This window comes from Schistocerca americana, chromosome 5 (assembly GCF_021461395.2).
Source record: "Schistocerca americana isolate TAMUIC-IGC-003095 chromosome 5, iqSchAmer2.1, whole genome shotgun sequence".
Classification (NCBI taxonomy): domain Eukaryota; kingdom Metazoa; phylum Arthropoda; class Insecta; order Orthoptera; family Acrididae; genus Schistocerca; species Schistocerca americana.
Genome location: NC_060123.1, coordinates 651,708,802 through 651,733,553, shown reverse-complemented (window position 1 = coordinate 651,733,553; position 24,752 = coordinate 651,708,802). Strand labels below are relative to the sequence as shown.

General features: G+C 44.9%; 1 protein-coding gene across 1 annotated transcript in view; it reads right to left on the bottom strand.

The window, feature by feature from the left end:
- The window catches only part of LOC124615777, an 86,076-nt gene extending 73,718 nt beyond the window's left edge, over positions 1-12,358 (bottom strand). Inside the window, exon 1 of the mRNA XM_047143878.1 lies at positions 12,254-12,358. Within this exon, the coding sequence (XP_046999834.1) occupies positions 12,254-12,264 (11 nt within the window). The 5' untranslated portion in view covers positions 12,265-12,358. The remainder of the gene's footprint in view (positions 1-12,253) is intronic.
- Between the last annotated feature and the right edge of the window lie 12,394 nt (positions 12,359-24,752).

Below are 24,752 nucleotides of genomic sequence, written 5' to 3'. Positions count from 1 at the left end.
ATAACATTCGAAACGTTGTCGGCTTGACCCAGACACTTTCCCACAGCTAAGAAGTTCGCAGTATGTATGATAGATCGTACCTGACACAAAATACTCGGGTTTCAGTTCTGCATTTTCTCATTTTTCGCACCGAGTTCTCCCAAATACGCAGGGCAATGTTGACGCAGACCACATAAAATGTGTTATTCAGCCTACAAACGACGGGTCTTACAGACGGAAATCGTCAAAGACCTCATTATCATTTTACGTCATATTATTCTATTTTTTTTCGCGATCCCTACTGATTCTGATGTGTCTCTTTTCCAAAGTTTGTATGGTTTTTTTCCACTCATTATTTCTAGAATGGCTGAATCCTGCCCTTTGTAGTCAGTTACCGTGACCGCGAGCATCCGTTTAAAATCTTCCGGTGTTAGGGAAAAAAATTTCTTCTCATATTGTAAGCTCCGTTTTGTAACAGAATTACTTGCTGTTTAACTTTTTACTTTGCTATTTTTTGGTAAACAGTGGTCACAGCCTTCCACCACAGCGCTACATCTCTATAATAAAGGAGCATACAGCAAGTTACATGTGCTATTTGATGGGATCGAAGTTTCCCATAGCTATTTAGCTAAAATATCTGTCACATCTGTCAAAGAAGCTTCGCTCAAAGAGTAAATCTTTTTCATAAAGCAGTCAGAAAGAGCTGGAGAGGAAATGCAGGTAAGCTAACTGATGCTGCAATTTGACTTAAGTATGCAGCACTGAATATTGTGCAGAATAGATGTAGGCCTGAATGGGATCATGAAGACCATTACTGGTATTGTCATACTGACACCAGTTCAGTGATTGCCTGTTACTTCCAATGTTGCCGCTCTGGACCATAAAGAGGGTGATAAAAGACAAATTTACAAGGGTGCATAGTTTCCTCACACCTCGCTTCTGAGCAGCGCTTTCTAGAATCCACCAGCAGCGCGCCTAAAGTCACAGAATCACCTTTGGTTGAGCTACTGATGACCGATATCACGATATCACGGAGACGTGGAAACAACTCTGGTATAAACGCACGCCCCAGATCGCCCAGGTAGTTAAAAAAACGAACGACGTAAATTCCAGGGTAGGATCTTCCCTCTCGCGAATGGTCGAGATTCAGCCCGCATCCGAAAGGAAGAAAAAAGACGTGAACAAGTGGGGTTATTGTGAAAATACTGCTTGTGACAATGGTACCGAGGAATAGACAATAATTTGGAGAACTACTAACTTCGTAATTTTAAAGAAGGTCCGAAGGATTTGATGTCGACATCAGTGGGTGGTATTCGCAGTTCCTGGTTTATGCCATCGTCCTCACATTTCATTACTGGAGAATGGTCCGAAGATGATCCACATCGGGTCGAAATCGGTCACCGATTATGGATAAAAATGTGTTATAGATGAATGATATATACACACACATCAAAAAAAGTTTTGCATCACCGCCGTTCCCAGAACTCCTGAAGATCGACGTTCACTGTGGATATTGTATCACAGACACAGTCCCTTTGACTTTTCAGAGACGTCACTAAACCCGCTCAAAGATCTAAACAACCATGCATGAGCAGCGCCCATTACACGGAGTGGATCTGACAGCCGATCAGCTGCAGGCATTCCACCAGGAAGGAGGTACATGGCTCGTGTTGTTTGTAGTTCAGCCGGGCGTAGACGGTGAATACCGCGGTTCGATCGCGTCCGCATTGTTAGTTTGTGCCACGAAAGGCTGTCAACAAGGGAGGTGTCCAGGCGTCTCGGAGTGAACCAAAGCGATGTTGTTCGAACATGGAGGAGATACAGAGACATAGGAACTGTCGATGACATGCCTCGCTTAGGCCGTCCAACGGCTACTACTGCAGTGGATGACCGCTACCTACGGATTTTCGCTAGGAGGAACACTGACAGCAACGCCATCATGTCGAATAATGCTTTTCGTGCAGTCGCAGGACGTCGTGTTATGACTCAAACTGTGCGCAATAGGCTGCTTGATGCGCAATTTCACTCCCGACTTACGTGGCGAGGTCCATCTTTGCAACCACGACACCATGCAGCGCGGTACAGATGGGCCCAAAAACATGCCTAATGGACCGCTCAGGATTGGCATCACCGATGAGGGTCGCATATGCCTTCAACCAGACAATCATCGGAGACCTGTTTGGAGGCAACCTGGTGAGACTGAACGCCTCAAACACACTGTCGAGCGAGTGCGGCAAGGTGGACGATTCCTGCTGGTTTGGGGTGGCATTATGTAGGGCCGACGTACGCCGCTGGTGGTCACGGAAGGAACCGGTAACGGCTGTACGATAAGTGAATGACATCCTCCGACCGATAGTGCAACCATATCAGCAGCATATCGGCGAGGTATTCGTCTTCATAAACGACAATTTTTGCCCCCATCGTGCACATCTTGTGAATGACTTCCTTCAGGATAATGACATCGCTCGACTAGAGTGCCCAGTATGTTCTCCAGACATGAATCCTATCGAACATGCCTGGGATAGATTGAAAAGGGCTGTTTATGGACCATGTGACCCACCAACCACTTTGAGAGATCTACGCCGAATCGCCGTTGAGGAGTGGGACAATCTGGACCAACAGTGCCTTGATGAACTTGTGGATAGTATGCCACGACGAATACATGCATGCATCAATGCAAGAGAACGTGCTACCGGGTATTAGAGGTACAGTTGTGTACAGCAGTCTGGACCACTACGTCTGAAGGTCTCGCTGTATGGTGGTACAAGATGCTATGTATGGTTTTCATGAGCAATAAAAAGGGCGGAAATGGAGTTTATGTTCATGTCGATCCCATTTTGTTGTACAGTTTCCGGAACTCTCGGAACCGAAGTGATGCAAAACTTTTTTTCATGTGCGTATAATACTTTATTAGTAGAACACACATGTACCATCATTCTGTTAACGTTGACTCAGAAATACAGAACATATGCACTACCAGCCCTGCCCCATAGGGGCAGCGTAAAGAGTTGCTGCAACGACGTACTACTGACCCCACGAAGAGACGCAAAGTGAAGTGGAGAGATAAGTGGAGAGATGTCCAGCTGTTCCCCCGAGAAGTAATCATATTCATTGAGTTTCATCTGATATGAAAGAAGCATATGACGGGAAGATGCAAGCACAGGTGTCGTCGTATCAGTGGTTTTCCAATGGGAAAAGACGCCAGCAGAGCACAACGACGATTCCGCGCATACGGTTAAATCGCAGAAAATTTCGAACCAATCTACTGGAAACAAAATCTGAAGGCTCAACCAATGCGTTATTTGTGCAGTGCAGATGTAAACATGAATTACCTTTTGTCTCGCGCACTTGGTGAAAAGTGCACGTTTGTCTGAGCACTGGTTAGTGGAAATATGTCCCTTCCAAAATCGAGTGCAGTCCTGTCACGAGGAAGGACACGTATTAAATGCGAAGCGTAAATAGGTAGTTGTATGTGACTGGACAGACAGTGGTTCGCAGTGAAAATATATTTCGTTTGTGTTTGTGTTTTACATCTACAGAATGAGTAAAATAAAACTGACCCAGAAAATATTTCATGCGCCTTAAGGGGGCAACCCAACCTACATCATGTACTGCAGATTGTGGATGATGTACGTTCTGTTGCATATCTTAAGGCGCATGAAATATTTTTCAGGCAAGTTTCCTTTTGTTTGTGTATGATACAAATACTTCGTTGATTTCTATTTTAGAGGTATCAGACATGTGTGACTCCTGACTCTGGGCTCGATTGTTAGGCGGTGGTGGAATTTTTTCCTCTCACATATCGGTTCTTTTACCTCTCCCAATGAGGCCAGCTCGAAGTTTAACTAATATCAATCAGCGCGTAAGCAGTAGTACTTTTTAGTGTAGTAACACCGTGTTAACAGTGGTTTCGTAATATAAGCAGCAGTGAGTGTGTGACCCTTAGTTCACCATACGAACTCTTCCGGATTTCCACAAGTGTTGGAGAATATACAGGTGGCAGTGGATATTGTCGCATAGTAGTCTGACCACTGCTACTAACACTGAGAGGAGATAGCTGCTGGCCTGTGAGCAGACCTCAAGTCGCTTCCAGGGCACCCACATAACCAGCGGGCTCGAGAGTGGAGTCTGAAGGTAACCTTCTTATTCTCTTGTCTTCTATTCGCAGTAAGCTAATTTTGTGTTATTAAATTCGACTTTTTTGTTTTTTAATTATGATTGTGCTTTGTCAGTGCTTAGTATTATAAGGATTTTTTGTACTGTTAACAGTAAATTGGTTGAAATAATGGAACTATTTCTGTGATGTACGTTTTTCGAATATATTGCATAGAACGTAACTAGTTTTGGACTGCAAAGGAACGGCTTTAAAAATTCAGCAATAAATGCACAAATAACAAATAACTTTTATAAGTGAAAAATGACAACATGCACTGTGGGTCGCAATCAACTTTAAACTAGTGAGGAAGTCAGTCCAAAATCCCGAGGAAGGGAAGGGCATATAAATTGCAATAGGACTATGCCTAGAAAAGCGCTGCAGTTTTCAAACTAGCTTCCTGGTTGACGAGAGATTTGCTGTACTTTTTAAGTAAATTCTTGCTTTGGAATTAAAAATTAACAGTGTGTAAGATATGATGGACGTCCGTATGCTGACAGCAAACAACAACGAATGGAAACAAAACACAGTAATCGTGTAATTATCAGATATGCCTTTCTGTAGAAGGCTACTTAACGTCTTTGATGTAAGCTATAAGTACCTACATTTACACTCTGCAAACTACTGCGAAGTGCATGGCACAGGGTACTTCCTATTGATGTTACACTTTCGGGTGTTTAGCCGAGTTGTTGATTCTGTTTTGCCCACAATATATAGTCAGGAAATTCGAGCTGCCTCACTTCACTAGACTGAACACTCTAAAGCACAGCATTAATCAACCAGGCTGAGAAGATCTGAGAGATCACTGTACTTCCCATTGTACCTCCTATTAGAGTTGCTTTCCATCCTATTTGCGTATGGGGAGCGGGAAGAAGGGCTGGTTAATGTTGTAATTAGTCTCATATTGTCACTGCGGTCTTTACGGGACTGATATCTAGGTGGTTGCTCAAATTGTTGGAGCTTTATAGGCAGGCAGCTGCAGTACGGTCGACGGCCGTCATGTTTTTCAGCATATACATCCTCCGTAAGCCACCTTAAAGTGTGTGGTGGAGGGTACTTTCTGTGCTACTGTCGCATATCACCTTCTCCCAATTTCCTCTTCCACTCGCGAAGGGTGAAAGAGAAGAACGCTTGTTGGAAAGCTTCCATGTGAGCTCTAATGTCTCTGATTCTACCTCTGAGCTCTTTTAGAGTGAAATATGTAGTCGGGAGCAATATATTGGTTGACTCTTCTAGGAAAGTATTCTCACAGGATTTTAAAAGCAAATCACAGCGTGATGCGTTTTTGTGATACTCTCCTCTCCCAAGAGTGAAACAGACTTGTGACCATTCGTACTGCCTTTCTTCGTATACATTCAATACCGTTGTCAGTCCTATTTGGTATGGGTCCTACACTATTGAGCAATATTCGAGGATGGATCACATGAGAGTCTGGTAACCACTCTCTTTTCTACAGTGCATTTTCCAGTCGCCTAACTGAAGTCTAGCACTTGTTTTTCCTACCACTGGGATGTATGATGACTCCATTTCATACCCTTACAAACTGATAAATCCAAATATTTGTAAGGTTTATGTATGCTGTGGAGAACGCTGGGTCAAGCATTGAGCCCTTAGGGACACCGCAATTGACGCTCACCTCTTGCGACGTGGGAGCCGCATATTGGATGGCTTCTCTCTCGCAGCAGCGTCGCTGTGCTGGCTCGGCTTCCAGGTAACTGTACGGTTTGCGTATGTTGTGGAGCAATTTGGGCCAGTTATTGATCCATGAGGGACGCCACAGCTGACGCCCACCTTTTGTGACATGGGAGGTACACGCTGGGTGGCCTCTCTCTTAGAGCGGCTTCGGTATGCTGGAGCAGCTTCCAGGTATTTGTATGATTTTTGTATGTTGGGTAGCATTCTGGGCCAGTTATTGATCCCTGAGGCACGCAACTGCTGAGACCCACCTTCTGTGACACAAAAGGTACACACCGGAGGGCCTGTCTCTTGGACCAGCTTTCAGGTATCTGTATGATTTGTGTATGTTGTAGATAATGCTGGACTAGATACTGAGCCCTGAGGGACACTGCAGATGACGCCCACCACTTGCCACATGGGAGCTACATAATGGGTGGCCTGTCACTTGAAGATGCCCTGCTGTGATGAATTAGATTCCAGGTACTTATACAGTTTACGTATGTTGAGGAGAGAATGCTGGGCTATGAATTGAGCCCTACATTGAGCCGAAGCTGATGCCCTCGATTTGTGAGATGGGAGCTACATGATAAACGATCTCTATGTTGTAGTAGCCTCACTATGCTTGACCAGATTCCAGATGTTTTACGGTTGTGGAGAACGCTGGTTGGTTGGTTTGTGGGGGTTGAAGGGACCAGACTACAAAGGCAATCGGTCCGGAGAACGTTTGGCCAAGCATTGTGCTCTAAGGGACATCACAGCTGATTCCCTTCCCTTGCGACATGGTGTTCTGTCTCTTGGAGAATTCTCGCTATGCTGAACCAGCTTCCAGATATTTGCACGGTTTGTGTATCTTGTCGAGAATGCTGGGCCAAGCATTGAGCCCTGAGGGACGGCGCTGCTGGTGCCCACACCTTGTGACAATGGAGCTGCACAGTGGACGGCCAGGCTCTTGCAGCAGCCCCGCGGTGCCGGGCCAGTTGCCCGCAGAGCAGTGGTGAGGCGGCAGTGACGGCGAGGCGCCAGCGCCGTTAAGCCCTGCGCGTCGGCTCGTCCGTCTGCGGCGCGGTGACTCACAGCAAGGATAACCAGTCCCTGCCGGCACGCGACTCCCGCGGCTCTCGCGTGTAGCCTGGCGGAGCGCACACTTGTCGCGGCGCTACCAACACTGCGACCAGTCCCCAACGTCCTAAGCTCCGTATCCACGTCTGTACCTCCTGCAGAGTGTGTGGTAGTGGGTAGTTTTTCGCACCGTACATCTTGACGTCCGCCCGCGCTGTTATTAGTCTAGCTACAGCTTCACAACCTCTGTGGAAATGATATGTGCGGAGATGAGGTGTATTCGCAGACACCATCCCCAAAGCCGGTGTTTGGTATCTAGTAAGCAGGTTTCTGCAAGGTCTTCCATTAGATTCCTTCGCGTCATAAAAATCTGCGGCCTTTTGCTTCGTCCTATCTCTAAACTCTGCCTGTCCCCTGTTAGCAGACATCTGCGTAATTGCTCTGCAGCTCGTACTTAAATGTTTGGCGTAGTGCTTTTTCAATTGTACAAGTTTATTAATATATTGTCGGCCAGCGTGGCCGAGCGATTCTAGGCGCTTCAGTCTGGAACCGCGCGACCACTACGCAGGTTCGAATCCTGCCTCGGGCATGGATGTGTGTGATGTCCTCAGATTAGTTAGGTTTAAGTAGTTCTAAGTTCTAGGGGACTGATGACATCAGATTTTAAGTCCCATAGTGCTCAGAGCCATTTGAACCATTTTTATTAATATATAGACGTTACACTGCGCTAGGGGTATAAGTGCAGTTGTTGTGATCATTGGTATCTTAATATGGAGCCCCTGCAGTGCGTAAATTGTTTCTTCTCTGTGTCTAACAATCTTCCCGCAAACACATCACATCATTCACTATCTGATGTTTTCTCCAAGGTCGTAACTGCACCGCTAAGTGCATCTATTACTACTAATAACTATAATTATTAATCTGAAAATAAAGTAAATTCTGATGTAATGTTTTCCAATACACTGTCCTCAATCACCAATAAAAATATCTTCACTTTATCCTTAACACCCTATATATGAATGTTTCTTAGTTTGTCTTGTATGTGATCCTGTAACTTGCAACCAACAACGATGTAAGTTTGCTGAACTGTTGTGCCCACGCCCTTCAATGTTTCTCAGTTAGTACACCCATTCTACAATAGGTGACGCACGAGTCGTTTCAGCGTACGACATATATACACGTAAAATAAAGTCGCTGTCCTGTTTTTCTTTATGTACGTTGTGGCAAATCTAAGGAACTACTGCGTGCATTTTGATATGGTTTCATTAATATCTCCAAAGGGATAGGAAATCACACAGTTGAGAAATACTTCAGTAAGAATTGCGCAGGTATCTTCTAAACGATCGCACATATGTCGGAAACAGAACAGCAGTTTCCCGTTATTCTACCAAGACTTCGATATAGACTTGACCGTTCCCCTCAGCACCATCACATATTGTTGTCGTCAGACATTTTTGGGACATGTCTGACTCCAAGAGTAAAAAATTCTCTAGTACTTTCGGATAGAACATTTTTACATCTCGTGATGTGAACAGCTTACAAATTTATACTATTTTTAATGACGGAGGAGAATGCTGAGCCGGTCCCACACACCTGCTCGATTTTTCTCTAAGCAAATGTCATTCAGCATGCATTACAGGCCGGCCGACGTGGCCAAGCGTTTGTAGGCGCTTCAGTCTGGAACCGCTCGACCGCTACGGTCGCAGGTTCGAATGCTGCCTCGGGCATCGATGTGTGTGCTGTCCTTAGGTTAGTTAGGTTTAAATAGTTCTAAGGTCTAGGGGACTAATGACCTCAGATACTAACTCCCATAGTGCTCAGAGCCATTTGAATCATTTGAACCATGCGTTACAAATGCCCACATGGAATATTTTTATGTTAGTGTATCGATAGCTATGTTACTATTGAGACAATATGACGAGAAGGAATTGAGAAATGTCCTAATCGAAAATAATATCTCTGTAGTCGATAAAGCGATTTAAGATAGCAATGAGAATGGTACATGGTGTCATTCATTCCGACAACGTAAGGACTTACCTGTTCATGTTTGTTATCATTTCAGTAGCGGTACCACTCGGTCGCAGAATTTTTGTGGTTTTGAAGGGGGGGGGGGAGTGTCTCTGTCACATACAGAACTGTTAATAATTTGTGTAACTGGGCTCCCCGTTTGGCGTGATTTACGTGTATACTTTTTAGGAAAAAATAAGAAAAATCAATAAGAAAAAGATAGACTGCGACAGGCTCAACTGGCGTAAACAAATTTGCTAGGAAACCACGGTTCTTAGCTTCAGAAGAAGGCAAATATTGTAAATTCAAGGGGCACAAGTGATTTAGTTTCAGGATTTTCTGCAGAATAATAATCATTTTACTGTGAAGATTGTGTTTATAAACGTCGAACTCACTTCATTCATAAATACGGTTTAGAAATCTGTGTCACATAACACCCATCTGTGGATGGCCACCACACATTCTGGGTGCCCCACCTGGGAGACGCCACGCGTATTTTGTCTGATGTTTCGGCAGATATTAGCAGCTTCGTTTTTGCAACGTGTAGCTGGAGTCAGCCCAGACAACTATTACTCGTCACATGTTTCACGCGACGTCGAGTGTGAACTAAAAGAGTCGATTTGCTTCCGTTTAGAAACAAAATCATTCTTTTAAGCAGAATTTTACTTGCGCATCCGATAGAGTAAGCCAGATCAGTCTAATGCCATATTTGTTTTGGAGATACGTTATTAACAGGGACAGTAAGAGACGAGGAATTACCAGTACTCCAGAACAGACTGTGCAGCGCTGCTGCATGGCTGTAGCACGCAGCGCCGGCCAGGGTCGCACGCAAGAGAAGGGTGAGTCGTGCAACATAGACATATAGAACGAGGGTTTTTACTGTCGCTGTTAACACATGTCTCTAAACCGTGTATTGCACTAGATTAATTTGGCACAGTTCTGTCGAATAGCCTCGTAAAATTGCGCATGAAAAACTGTTTCGTTTCTAGCGGGAAACAAATCGACACTTTCCGTTGACCCTGGGCGTCGCGTGGTAAGGGACGACTCCTGTTCAAATAACTTTGGACTCGTTAAAGGGGTTTGTAGTAACCATCGTGTTTTCAGAACTTTATTAATGAAAGAAGTAGACACCTCAGCAACATTTTTTTTTTATTTGACAAGGAATTTTGGAGTAAAACGTGTTGAATACGGGGATTTTTGTACAGCTGGCAGCCAGCAGGTTTACGCCACTGACAATGAACTGCGTACCCTAACACGTGTTACTGGTCTGTTATAGACGACCTTCTACGAAAACCTCCCAAAAATCACTGCCAGGTAGGAACTACGTAGCTGCGGCACGTCTCCGAGCTGCTGCTGCGACAGACGCGTTCTCCAGAGACGCGGGATGTAAACACACGGCGATGTTTCTGGGGGGACCAACCGGGCCGTGCTCGCCAGCCGGGACGACAGGAGAGGAGAGGACCGACCCAGTCCCGCGTAGCCCGCCTTCAAGGCACTCCGGTCTGCCAGCCTCGAGGCCGGCTGCGGGCTTTTAAACGCGAGCCAGCAACGCCCCTTCACTGCCAGGGTCCGCCAGAGGCACTGCACCCGCTGCACCCGACCCCCAAACACCAAGTCTGAAATCTCACTCGCTGTAGGCAGTCTGTCGCGACCACGCATAAAGTGAATACATGTGCATCTACAGTCAGCAAGACACCTCATTGTGTACGACGGACAGTATTTTGTGAACCACCTGTCACTTCCCCTTTTGCTGGTAATATTGCGAACGGTGGGTGAGATTCACAAGAAGACGCACAAGAGATTCACAAGAAGATATTTCATGCAATATTTTCATACGTTTTCATTACGTTGTCTTCAGTTTCTTGATGTTGCAGCTGGGCACTCACTATTGCGACATTTTTGCATAAGTACTGTAACTATGAAACACACGGTCTCTGGGCATTGTTATGACATCTGAATCTGATACGTTTTACCACAATTTCCAACTAACTGTGTTTACACACGAGCTATTGTTGTCATTTCCTTGCACAATATCTGCACAATTGCCCCAGTTGCCTTTATCGGTGGCGAGACTCCAACCAAAACCGTCAACGGAACACGCCACACGCCGTCAAACAATAAAAAAAGTCTCACAAAAAATTTAAGACCAATCAAAAATTGACGCAATCCTCAAAAAAGAAAAAAAAAACCTTATCAGTATTAACAGCCACTTATCTACGAGTATACAGAGAGGCAACATTGGTATCTTTTCCGATGTGATTAAAGAAAATTAGCGGGGAAACACACGTGGAAGGAAAATGACAGCATCAAATCCGTTGGTAACTCCGAAACTTGTGAAGCACCAATTTCGTCGACATACTCTGAAAGGTAAGCTATTCGCTGTAAAGGCAAAGATTAAGGCACAACAGTATCAGTGACAGTATTAATTCTTACAATGCTTCTTGGAAGAAGACGAATTTGCCGTCGAGACAACATTATAGACAGAAAATAGCACCTCAGACAAATTCCAGAACGCCACAGTGGGATAGGTCAGATAAATATCAGACCAAAAATTGACAAGTAGCGCAAGAAGAGTACGAAACATCTAAACGTGTTGGTTGCAGATACTGTGTAAGTCACGGTTAAGTACGTTGTAAAAGTAATTACACTTTCTTAAAGCGGGTTAGTCTACAATGTATTCTCTATAGTTGATCCTATTTCATAGCTCGCTTGCTCGTCCTGAACGGGAAAGTCCGTAACAGCTACGAAAACTTGGCAGCTTGGATGTGCTGTAAGACGGAACTGTACTGTATAAGTCTCCACTAACATTTCACAACAAATATACAGCTGTGATGGTACGTGACAGTTGGCCAAAGTTTCTTCTCAGTTTCTCCAACTGCGCAATACTGCCGCACTTATGACCGCCGCCACATCAAGCTGGTACGAAATGTGACTCATTTTGGGTGTCGGTCACGTTGAACGCTCGAATCTCAAGCTGCTGTTGTAACTACTTTTCTCTGGAATAATTTCTTCCGCTGTAGTGTTGTTATCAGCTACAGGGCAAAAAGTGGCATAATTTACGAAAATACATTCCGTCACTTTTTATAGACACCCTACCCTTGTAGGAGTTGAAGGGAGCGCTTATGTCTGTATCGATCGCGTCATGTTCCTCGAACACCGATAAGGCAATTATCGTTCGGTTTTTGTTTACGGCACAGTACACGCCACCCACTGACGTCACATCCCTCGATTGGTGTCGGCTTTTGATAAGCATCAGTCATCGTGTTGGTTTGTGGCAACAGCGGCGCGAGGAATGCTACCGATCGGGACGGAGTGTTTACGTCGGCACTGGCGGGCAGGTTAAGTGGAAAGTGAAAGCGCGCGCCGGTCGGTACTCACAGGATGACCATCGCAGCTGAGGTGGAGCCCGCTGTGTGTACGCGTCGGTCCCGGCGGCGCGGCGCGTCGGCGTCGCTCGCGGCTCCCCCTGCTGCTGCTGCTCCTCCTCCTCACGCACGCACTCTGCCGCTCGCAGCTCACGCACTCTGTCTCGCACGCACGCACGCAGTGCCGCCGCCGTGTCTCCGCCGCGTCAACTGCCCCGCTCTGCGCGTCGCTCGCTACTGCGCGCTGCCTGCGCGCGCGGGGACATCCCCGCGACCTCGGGCCACGCCCCCTGGCCAATCGGCGGCCTGCGTCGAGGGCGCACTCCCCTCCCTGCCAGCCTGTGGCGCCGCCCGCGCCGCCAGGGTGGCGCCCCTGCCTTCCGCCCAGCTGCCCGCGTCTACTGGCTGCCCTGTGTGCAAATCGACAGCTGCCTCTCGCTTCGCCTGGTGGGCCAGCCAGTAGCAGACAACATTATTTCGCCACTTCCATTAGCATACATCATCATTATCACTTTGTACGGTGTCTCCGCGAAGTCGTCGTACACCTAGGACAAAGCAGTATACTGAACATAGGCGGCCGCGAGGGTGGTGGGCAAGCGGGGGCACTGGTGGGTAGGCTAGATGCAAGGTGAAAACGAGCGAGTGTTCAACGGATCACCACCGGCCCCCTTTTTTTTTTTTTTTTTTAAATCTTAAGTTTTATTGAATTGATGGCTTTATGCATAACTATTTTGAATCATACTGAACAAAAAGAATGCAAGGAAGCTGTTCTGTATAATTCAAACAAACTTAGAAGGATGAAAAATTTTAAGGACTGGGAGAAATCAACAACGGAGTTCCACAAGCTTCAATTTTGGGTCCAATATTATTCCTTATACAGGGTGATTCAGCTCCCTCTAGCACTGTTGTTTTATACAACCCACAATGTTATAGAAGCCCTTCATAATCTACGCGTGACATTTCCATATTCTCTTGCTCCCTACGCACAAGCTAGTGGCCTTACAGAATAAAATGAACACCATCTTTTTGTAGGAAATTTAAAGTAGTTAATTTCAGTACTGGTATACATTTCACGTGGAGGCCACTGTTTTCGAGAAAAACGTGCAAAAGTTAACTTTAAGTGCACTTCCACCACACACTCATCTCCAGTCAGTTACGATTTCGGGTATGTTGTTCGTGGCACGTCCTGCCACTGTACAGAAATTTACGACTACACCAGGTAGCCCCGATATTCGATCTTTTTTTTGGTACCAGTTGACTGGGCTAATTAGTTAACATTATTAATTTAAGCATGCACGTGAGAGCAATGGAAGAAAAACGACTTCTGTCTTATGCTGAAACTTATTACTTTAACACTTCGATCCCAAGTTAGCCCTACAAGCACAGCAGTTTCACAGTCAGGACGCCTGACGAACAAAACGATGTAATTGTTTACTTTATGCTGTTAACGTTAGTGAAACTGTTATTTAAAATTTACGCAAATGCCAATTTTACAATAGTAAGTGCCAGACTGAGCCGGTGGCGTAATAAGGCCAGTCAATGAAGACCAAAAATGTCCGAATGTGGGAAATATTTCGTGCAGTCGCAAATATGTATTCAGTGGTAGGAGGGAGTGCCATGGACATCACGCTAGAAATCTTTAGCGGCAGGGTGTGGGTACCTTTGAAAGTCACTTTTGCATGTTCTTCTTTAATAACTCGAAAACTACGACCTCTAGCAAAAACGTACCCCAGAACAAAATATAACTACCTAAAATTTCCTACAAAAAGATCCTGTTCATTTCTCTGTTGGTCTAGTAGTTCGCGTGTAAAGAGCGAGAGAGTATGAAAATCTCACGAGTGGTTTATGGAGGGCAGCTATAACATTGCTGGTTGCATAAAGCGACAGCGGTAGGGGCAGCTCAACCACTCTGTACATGTCAACCACGTCACTCAAGATTCATCAAGCAGACTGGTGCTTTTGCAATGATACTAGTTTCACAATAAATCCTAGTAGAGGGAAGTGGTTCTCTCTACTACAGTTACAACTCTTGTTATAACTGCTTGAAAAAAAAAAAAACGACTCCAACCACTGATATGTTTTCCATATTTCTACTCAATAACGTCTTAGGGAATAATTTTCTGGGCTAACTCGTCTCTTAGAAAGTCAGTCTTGATTGTACAAAAGCGAGCAGAAATAATAACATTTGATGATCATCCGCGTTCGTCATATACGCATCTCTTCATGTAGTTAGGTATTTTAACTGCACCGTCACACTACATATATTCGCAAATGAAAATCGTCATAAATAATCCATCATAATTTTAGAAGAATAGTAATATCCATATCTACAACACTAGAGGGAAAAATGACATGTATTACCCATTACTGAAGTTCTCAGTGGCTCAGAAAGGAGTTCCATACACAGGAAAAAAATTTTTGACACAAAATCTCTGACAGGTAGGAAATCAAATTTCAAAATAACATAAAATCGTTTCTCCTGGGCAACTCGTGCTCCAGGGACGAATTTTTATTTAAAAACTTGTAGACCGTAAAATTGCTAGTTTTTAGGAGTAGTTGCATGAGTAGGATTAAAAGATATTATGTTCGCTAGTGGTAACACTAATCTTGTATACGTATCCGGTAAACAAATTAGTTCAACATGACTTCGATAAAAGAATCGTTCAGAGGATCTATGGAAAAAGTAAACTCGTACCTACCTTTCCTCCTCCTGGAATTTCTGGTGGAATTTTTATTCATTTCAGAATTCTCGCTTATTTCTAGAAATGCTGCTTTCTGATTCTACTCAACTGCAGGCGTAGCTTTACCAACTGAAGTTTGTGTGGTACGCCGTGGCTTTAGTAGACACTTGATTTTGTGGTTTTCAGGTCGTTCACGGGAAATTATTCCGTTTCCTTTCGTGGCGGCAGTTATGGGATCGTTTTACAGTCTTGGGAGATGTAAACCATTACAGAATATAAGGAATCCTGTCTCCTCTTTGTCACTTCCTTGCATAGCGAGATGCAGAATGGGCAGTTCCAGCACCATGCAAAAAAAAAAAAAAAAAAAGTAGATGCAGTATACCTGCCCGAAATGTGTCCCCATTACACCCAAGAACAGCCCTTTCGTCTACTGCACATCTCAACCCCTCAAAGGTAGGTTTGCGTTTAACCCGTCGAGATCGCTTGAAGATCACTACAAAGATCATTCTCACTTTTCTTGTAAAGTTATTTGGTTGTATTAAGTGCATCGAGTATCTCGCCTTCCAAAAATAATCATAAAATAGGTCGACTACCCAACTGAAAGTTTTCTTGTGGTCTACATGGTTTACCAGAAATGTTCTGTCAAAGTTGGAGGGGTTGTAGAGTGTGTCTGAGAGACAACTCGAGGATAAGAAACCACGTCCGGAAATGTCATGCAACGACGCTACAGAGCGTCGAAATTGTGATTGCTGGCGGCTGACACTAGGCCACCCCTACAGCGGCAAACGTGACTTTGTACACTGACGGACCGAAGGCGGAACGTCTCGCAAGTTGTCCACCAAGGCAACAGAGCATCGCATCTGTAGGAGACGAGACCTGTCTACAACGCAACTAGCTCCATCTTCTCCACTGCTGATTGCGATTGATTGGCACGATCAGCAGTGGAAAAGATAGAGCTGGTTGCGTTGTAGACAGACCTCGTCTCCTACAGATGCGATACTCTGTTGCCTTGGTGGATGACAGTTTTGGACACGGGTTTCCATCGGCTGTTTATTTTTCTCCGGAGGCCCTCTAAACCTCCAGTGTTTTTCGTTATACAGGAGAAAAATAAACTGGAGATGCAAAACCGCGTCAAAAACGTCGTCCACCAAGGCAACAGAGCATCACATTTGTAGGAGACAAGGCCTGTCTACGCGGCAGCTGGTCCCATCTCCTCCAGTGGCTATCGCGGCAATCAGTCACAATCGCTGAACAACAAACAGCGCTCCGAGACGTTCCGCCTTCGCTCCGTCACCGCACAAAGTCTCGTCTGCTGCTGGAGGGGTGTCCTGGAGGCAGGCGCTGCCGTCTCTAACTCCGACGCTCTGTAGCGTCGTTGGATGATGTGTCCAGATAACCTGCTATTGAAGCAGCAGTAACCGATCGAACTGTGCCAGACACTTGTCTGTCCGCAGCTCGTGGTCGTGCGGTAGCGTTCTCGCTTCCCACGCCCGGGTTTCCGGGTTCGGTTCCCGGCGGGGTCAGGGATTTTCTCTGCCTCGTGATGACTGGGTGTTGTGTGATGTCCTTAGGTTAGTTAGGTTTAAGTAGTTCTAAGTTCTAGGGGACTGATGACCATAGATGTCAAGTCCCATAGTGCTCAGAGCCATTTGAACCAATTTGACACTTGTCTTTTATGGGCGTTGCCGACCGTAACGCCGTATTCTGCGTTTTTAGGTATCTCTGTATTTGAATAAGCATGGGTGTACCAGTTTCTTTGGCGCTTCAGTGTATGTGATGTGACGAACGAAAAACGCGAAAACACAAGTCTGCCTTTTAGAAAGCAGAAGGTACATCACTTCATCAGCCGAGCGTCTCTGCAGGCAGGCAACTCTTTGAGCCAATGAGTAGAGGGCTTAAAAATGGTTCAAATGGCTCTGAGCACTATGGGACTTAACTTCTGAGGTCGTCAGTCCCCTAGAGAGTACTTAAACCTAACTAAGCTAAGGACATCACACACATCCATGCCCGAGGCAGGATTCGAACCCGCGAGCGTAGCGGTTACGCGGTTGCAGACTGTAGCGCATAGAACCGCTCGGCCACTCCGGCCGGCGTAGGGGGCTTAGAAAATTTTCTGGCTGGGTTGAACCTAGTCATAAATACAAGTTATTGGTATGCAACCAATGACTGAATTCGCACAAACTTCAACCTCCACCTGCAGATTAATATGGTGAGACCTAGGGACGACAGTGAGATGAACTATAAGGTCAATCAAATCATTTTTGCTCACTTTCAGTAATTTCAAGCTTCATTCTGAAGACTGGTTTGCGGACTTTACGATCAACACACTTACAACCACAGCCACGGTTGCAAACGTATACGCTTCTCCCAGAACCTTTACCATACTAAGCGAGGTATTAGTTTCCATTTGTCAATCTCTGTCAGATGATTTATCGTACACTTGCATTTTAATGAACTGTGTTGTGCTACTTGATTAATTTAACACATAACCACTACCTTATTCATTATTTTAGAGGGTTGCGATTAATTACGGCAGATGAAGAGGGCCGCTTTGAGTACCTCTAGTTAACATCCCGATCCATATTCTTACAGATCCTCGGCAAAGGTCTCACAAGAGAAGCCAAATGCTTCATCCACTTATGAACAGACTCCTCTGGATCCATCCTAGTCCATAAAATCTTGCATTGGGTCCAAGAGGAAATCATTTCATTATGTTCATATTTTTTGGGGGAAAATGATGATGGGGTAAGAGTAGAGGATGGTGGAGGGTGGGGGCATACGTTCGCCCTGAGCGCTGCCGTTACTCCTAGTGATATCTTGTGAACAGCCGACTTGATTTTCAGAGAAATCGGAGAAGAAAAACAGCACATTTGGTTCAGTGGAAGTCAAGACCCAAGCTCTTGAATGTCTTAGAAACAAATAAGTCCTCGGTCACAAATATTAAGTAAAAATTGACCAGGTTTCGACGCTACTATGAGCATCGTCTTCAGAATTAAACTAACTGTTCTAAAACATATTAGGTATATAATACATTGATAAAATTAAAGTTTGTACTGACTGGAAAGAGATGCAGTACTTACTGAATGTCTACATCTACATGTACATCTACATCCATATTTCGCAAGTCACCTGACGGTGTGTGGCGGACGGTACTTTGAGTACCTCTAACGGTCCTCCCTTCTATTCCAGTCTCGTATTGTTCGTGGAAAGAAAGATTGTCGGTATGCTTCTGTGTGGACTCTAATCTCTCTGATTTTATCCTCATGTTCTCTTCGCGAGATATACGTAAGAGGGAGCAATGTACTGCTTGACTCCTCGGTGAAGATATGTCATCGAAACTTCAACAAAAGCCCGTACCGAGCTACTGAGCGTCTCCTGCAGAGACTTCCACTGGAGTTTATCTGTTATCTCCGTAACGCTTTCGCGATTACTAAATGATCCTGTAACGAAGCGCGCTGCTCTCTGTTGGATCTTCTCTATCTCTTCTATCAACCCTATCTGGTACGTATCCCACAGCGGTGAGCAGTATTCAAGCAGTGGGCGAACAAGTGTACTGTAACCTACTTCCTTTGTTTTCGGATTGCATTTCCTTAGGATTCTCCCAATGAATCTCAGTCTGGTATCTGCTTTACCGACGGTTAATTTTATATGGTCATTCCATTTTAAATCACTCCTAATGCCTACTCCCAGATAATGTATGGAATTAACTGCTTCTAGTTGCTGACCTCTCTGAGGAGTTGAGACTGACGACATTGGATTCTGCTTTAAAAATGAGGATGATAGCTCCGTTGGACTAGAAACTGTCGTTTCCCGTAGAGAATTGACAGGAAGGATCGTTCCTAGTTGGAAGCCATCTGCTTTATCTCGTTCCAAATAACATAAAACTAATTTTTGTAATTAACTGATTTAGTAAAAAATGTTCAAATGTGTGTGGAATCTTATGGGACTTAACTGCTAAGGTCATCAGTCTCTAAGCTTACACACTACTTAACCTAAATTATCCTAAGGAGAGGCCAACCAGTGTGGACGTGCGGTTCTAGGTGCTTCAGTCTGGAACCGCGTGACCACTACGGTCACAGGTTCGAATCCTGCCTGGGCAGGTTTAAGTAGTTCTAAGTTCTAGGGGACTGATGATCTCAGATGTTAAGTCCCATAGTGCTCAGAGCCATTTGAACCAAGCCATATCCTAAGGATAAACACACACCCATGCCCGAGGGAGGACTCGAACCTCCGCCGGGACCCTCATTTAGTAATTAACACTTTCTGTCTCCAACGTTACTTCTCATCATGTAGTCCTGAATAGGTAGTCAGGATATTGCAAACGTTTTCTGAACTTTCAGCGTTCTCGTTCCTTCATTCCGGACAGCACGAAATACACAGCGAAGATTTTAAGTGGACTGTGTCTGTCATTTCCCCATATCTTTCTGCACATTAGAAGCCTTACTGTTCGATTAAACTTTATGAGGATGAGTGTCAGGTCAAACCGAATCATAACAATTGAAAAAGTGAGTGTAAGTAAGCATTTGAACTATGATATGAAACCTCGTAATATTGCCAACAGGCAGTATTGGGCTCACTTCGGTCGGCAATTATTCCATGGATCAGTTCGTAAACTCGAATGAAAAAGAAAACGATAATTTAAGAAACTTTTCATTTTTTCGCAAAATATTATGTCGTTGGATTTTTTTATTTAAGGATCTCTCCGGCGGTATCAACAGAAAGATGACTGGATTACACTTACATATCTCCAGAAATACGTTCAAAACTAAAAACTTCCAGCTCCATCACTGTCTTGCGTGTCGGTGATAAAAAGCTCTTTGCTGGCACTTTTACGTCAGAATGAATTGAAGGTAGCGTATATATTGCCTTCAGAACAGGTGTGGGGCATTTTAAGCACACGAACTTAGGCTATGTCTTGAACTGCAGTATTTGATAACGTGTCAGTATTGCACACAACATCCTTCTCTACCAAGCTGGTGTCATCAGGAAACAGAAATATTTTAGAATCATCTGCTGTACTAGAAGGTATGTCATTTGGTACCCCAATTTAACTGTGACCCAATGGTACTGCACGTCGTAGCCATTCTCAATATTGCGAAGAATTAGCATTTGCCGTCTGTTCTTAAAGTAAGAGATGAACGAACTGTGAGCTACTTCCCTTACTCCATAATGGTCGAATATTTTGTGATCGACACAATCAGACGCCTTAATTAAATCAGAGATCGACACAATTAAACGCCTTAATTAAATCAAAGAAGATGCCTGGCGTTCGCAACCTTTTATTTAATCAGTCTATAGTCTCACAGAGAAAAGAGAATATAGCATTTTCAGTTGTTAAACCACTTCTAAAATCAAACTGTACATTTGACAGCAAATTATGTGATTTGAAATGCCTTGTATACATTTTAGGAAACACTGGTGGCCTAGAAATTGGTTTAAAATTGTCTACATTACCCATTTCTCCTATATATATATATATATATATATATATATATATATATATCAGGCAAAGATTGCATTCTATAAAAGGAAAGGACTCCTCACATCAAATATGATAAGTCTGTCGTTAAGGAAGCGGTTAATAAAGACCTTTGTTGGGGGTGTGCTTCTCTACGGCAGCGAAACCTGGACACTTGGAGAGGACGAAAGAAGAAGGATTGAAGGATTCGAAATGTGGTGTCTGCGAAGGATGTTAAAAATTCCATGGACGGCCAGGATGACAAATGAAGAAGTCCTGCAGAGAGCGGAGGAAGTTCCAGTTCTTTGGAAGACGGTCAAGAAGAGGAGAGATATATGGATGGGACACATTCTGAGACATGAAAGTCTTCTCCACACTATAACGGAAGGCATTGTGGAGGGCAAAAGGGCAAGAGGCAGACCTAGAAGAAAGTACATAAGCCAGATAATGCAGGACCTAGGATGCGGAAGTTTCACGGAATTGAAGAGGCTGGCCGACAATCGCACTGAATAGAGAGCTGCTGCAAATCAATCTTAGGATTGGCAACGTAAGAAGAATATATATATATATATATATATATATATATATATATATATATATATATATATATATAAAGCCAGCGATTCTACTTCAAAGTAGTACAGGGTGACAGCTATTGAACTATGTGAAATAAAATCGTCATAACTTCTGCACGGTTTACGTTAGGACGTTGAAACTCCACGGTTGGCCGTGGGGCATAATAGTGGTTTGGTTTAGCGACGAAGCTCACTTTCGTTTGGACGGGTTCGTCAATAAGCAGAATTGGCGCATTTGGGGGACTGAGAATCCACATTTCGCGTTCGAGAAGTCTCTTCACGCTCTATGGGTGACTGTGTGGAGTGCGATGTCCAGTCACGGAATAATCGGTGGGATATTCCTTGATAGCACGGAGACTATCGAACGATACGTGAAGGTTCTGGGAGATGATTTCATCCACATTATCCAAAGTGACCATGATTTCGACAAGATGTGGTTCATGCAAGACGGAGCTCGACTCCATCGGACCAGGACAGTGTTTGACGTCCTGGAGGAGCACTTTCGGAACCTCATTCTGGCTCTGGGCTACCCAGAGGCCACTGGCATGGGCCTGGATTGGCCGCCATATTCTCCGGATCTGAAAACATGCGACTCCTTTTTATGGGGCTATATTAAAGACAAGGTGTACGGCAATAGCACCAAAACCATTGCTAAGCTGAAAACGGCCATTCAGGAGGTCATCGATGTCCTCGCACTTCAGCGGGTGATGCAGAATTTCACTATTCGTCTGCGCCACATTATCGCAGGCATATCGAACATGTCACAACCTAAATCTGAATATCTGTAGCGACGTTCTTGAATAAAGTGTGTGCGCGCCGTAGTTTGTAACTAATTTACTTTTTTTCATGTATTGTCACCCTGTATTTTTCAGTAGTATTATCATAATCATATTACAAGCTTAAATGGTGAATACCGTCTTAGTTGATAAAATACGTATATATAGAGGAAATTACTTTAAAATTACGGAATCAACTGACTGTAAAATCACGTGGCACTGTGTTGTTGTGTTATATACGAGGCATTGGGCGGGCTGTGGAACCTCAGAGAGCCGGTCCGGAGTGCAAGCAACCGAACCGGAACGGGGAAGTGTCCGAATCCCGCCGTCTCCTCGCAGGCACTTCACGTCAGCTGCCGTTGCGTAACTTCGGCGGCGGGCCTCAACTCCCCTGGAACCTGTTTCCGTATTGATTTTGTCCCGTTTTCCCCCCTGAGCGGTAGCGGGTCGCCAGCGAGAACTGCATTCTACAGCAACGCAGAAACTCTTACGCATTTCACACATACATTACACATATTTGGTAAGCTGTTAGCTCTGGCTATCTGTTTAAAATATATAAAAAAACACATCGTATCCATTCACTAAAGCCGGTTTTAGTTTACGACGACCTTCGGAGACTTTGCTTTATTATCAGATGGCAGTTTCGGAGTTAAGTTCACGTGCATTGCTCCTGGAGAACGAACACTGAAACAAATGCACTTGGTCAGAGATACTGAAGTTTGTTAACAGTGAATGTGTTAAATTCAACTTCGGTGATCTCGAGGCAAGTGTACAACGAAGATGCGATGAGCTATTTCGACAACATTGGTTTCCCAGCAGAAATGCAACTGAACTGTAGACAGGGAATGGAGCTAAGCCTCCTAAAGCTGTCTCAAATAATAAAAAGAACTTAGAGATTTGGTGACTGGTTACATAGCGATATTATACACTAGTAGAAAATAAGGAACAGCCGGCCGAAGTGGCCGTGCGGTTAAAGGCGCTGCAGTCTGGAACCGCAGGACCGCTACGGTTGCAGGTTCGAATCCTGCCTCGGGCATGGATGTTTGTGATGTCCTTAGGTTAGTTAGGTTTAACTAGTTCTAAGTTCTAGGGGACTAATGACCTCAGCAGTTGAGTCCCATAGTGCTCAGAGCCATTTGAACCATTTGAAAATAAGGAACGGATTGGGTGAAGTGGTTGTCTCTCACCGATAACGCTTCGCTTATATACATACACTGAAGCGCCCAAGAAACTTGTATAGGCATGAGTGTAAACAGGCACAAAGAGGCGCTGCGGTCGGCAATGCCTGTATGAGACAAAAAGTGTCTGCTACACTTGTTAGATCGGTTACTGCTGCTACAATGGCTGGTTATCAAGATGTAAGTGAGTTTGAACATGGTGTTATAGTAGGCCCACGAGCGATGGGACACAGCATCTCCGAGATAGCGATGAAGCGGAGATTTTACCGTAAGACTATTTCACGAGTGTACTGTGAATCTCAGGAAACCGGTAAAACATCAAATCTCCGACATCGCTGCGGCCGGAAAAAAGATGCTGCAAGAACGGGACCAACGGCGACTGAAGAAAATCGTTCAACGTGACAGAAGTGCAACACTTCCACAAATTGCTGCAGATTTCAAAGCTGGACCATCAACAAGTGTCAGCGTGTGAAAAATTCGACGAAACATCATCGATGTGGGCTTTCGGAGTCGAAGGCCCACTCGTATACCGTTGATGACTGCACAACAGAAAGCTTTACGCCTCGCCTGTGTCCGTCAACATCGACATTGGACTGTTGATAACTAGAACATATTGCATGGTCGGACAAGTTTCGTTTTAGGTTGTATCGAGCGGATGGACGTGTGGTTATGGAGAAAACCTCATGAAACCATGGACCTTGGCCGGATGGGGTGTCCGTGCGGTTCTAGACGCTACAGTCTGGAACCGCGTCACCGCTACGGTCACAGGTTCGAATCCTGCCTCGGGCATGGATGTGTGTGAAATCCTTAGGTTAGTTAGGTTTAAGTAGTTCTAAGTTCTAGGGGACTGATGACCTCAGAAGTTAAGTCCCATAGTGCTCAGAGCCATCTGAACCATTTGAACCATGGTGTGGGGCGTGTGCAGTTGGAACGATATGGGACCTCTGACACGTCTAGATACGACTCTGACAGGTGACACGTACGTAAGTATCCTGTCTGATGAGCTGCATGCATTCATGTCCATTGTGCATTCCGACGGACTTGTGCAATTCCAGCAGGACAGTGCGACACCCCACACGTCCAAAATTGCTACAGAGTCCCTTCACGAACGCTCTTGTGAGTCCCGCTGGCCACCAAACTCCTCAGACACGATCATTATTGAGCATATCTGGGATGTCATCCAACGTGCTGTTCAGAAGAGATCTCCACCCCCTCGTACTCTTACGGATTTATGGGCAGCCCTGCAGGATTGATGGCGTAATTTCTCTCTAGCACTACTTCAGACATTTGTCAAGTCCATGCCACATCGTGTTGCGGGACTTCTGCGTTCTCGCGGGGGCCTTACACGATATTAGGCAGGTGTACCAGTTTCTTTGGCTCTCCGGTGTATTACACACTAAGAAGACGAAAAAACGACGATGCATGAAGGAATTATCCGAATGGGACGGAAATTGCTAAATGTGATGTACGTGTGGAGACAAACGAATGATACTTGTGTCTGAAAAGCTGGATGATTTATACAAGAGAAAGAACTTCACAAACTGAGAAAGTCAATACGCGTTGATCCACGCCTGGCTCATCCAAGCAGTTATTCGGTTTGGCATTGATTGATAGAGTTGTTAGGTATCCTGCTGAGGGATATCGAGCCAAATTCTGTCCAACTGGCGCGTTACATCGTCAATATCTCTAGATGTTTGGAGGGTCCTGTCCATAATCCTCCAAACGACAAGAGAAAAGCCCGCGACAGGACCTCTGACGGTCTGTCCGCACACTACAGCTACGTAACGACTAACTGGAGCGGCGCCACTGCAGTGCTTGTCGAGGCCCGCCTGCTGCGGTATTGG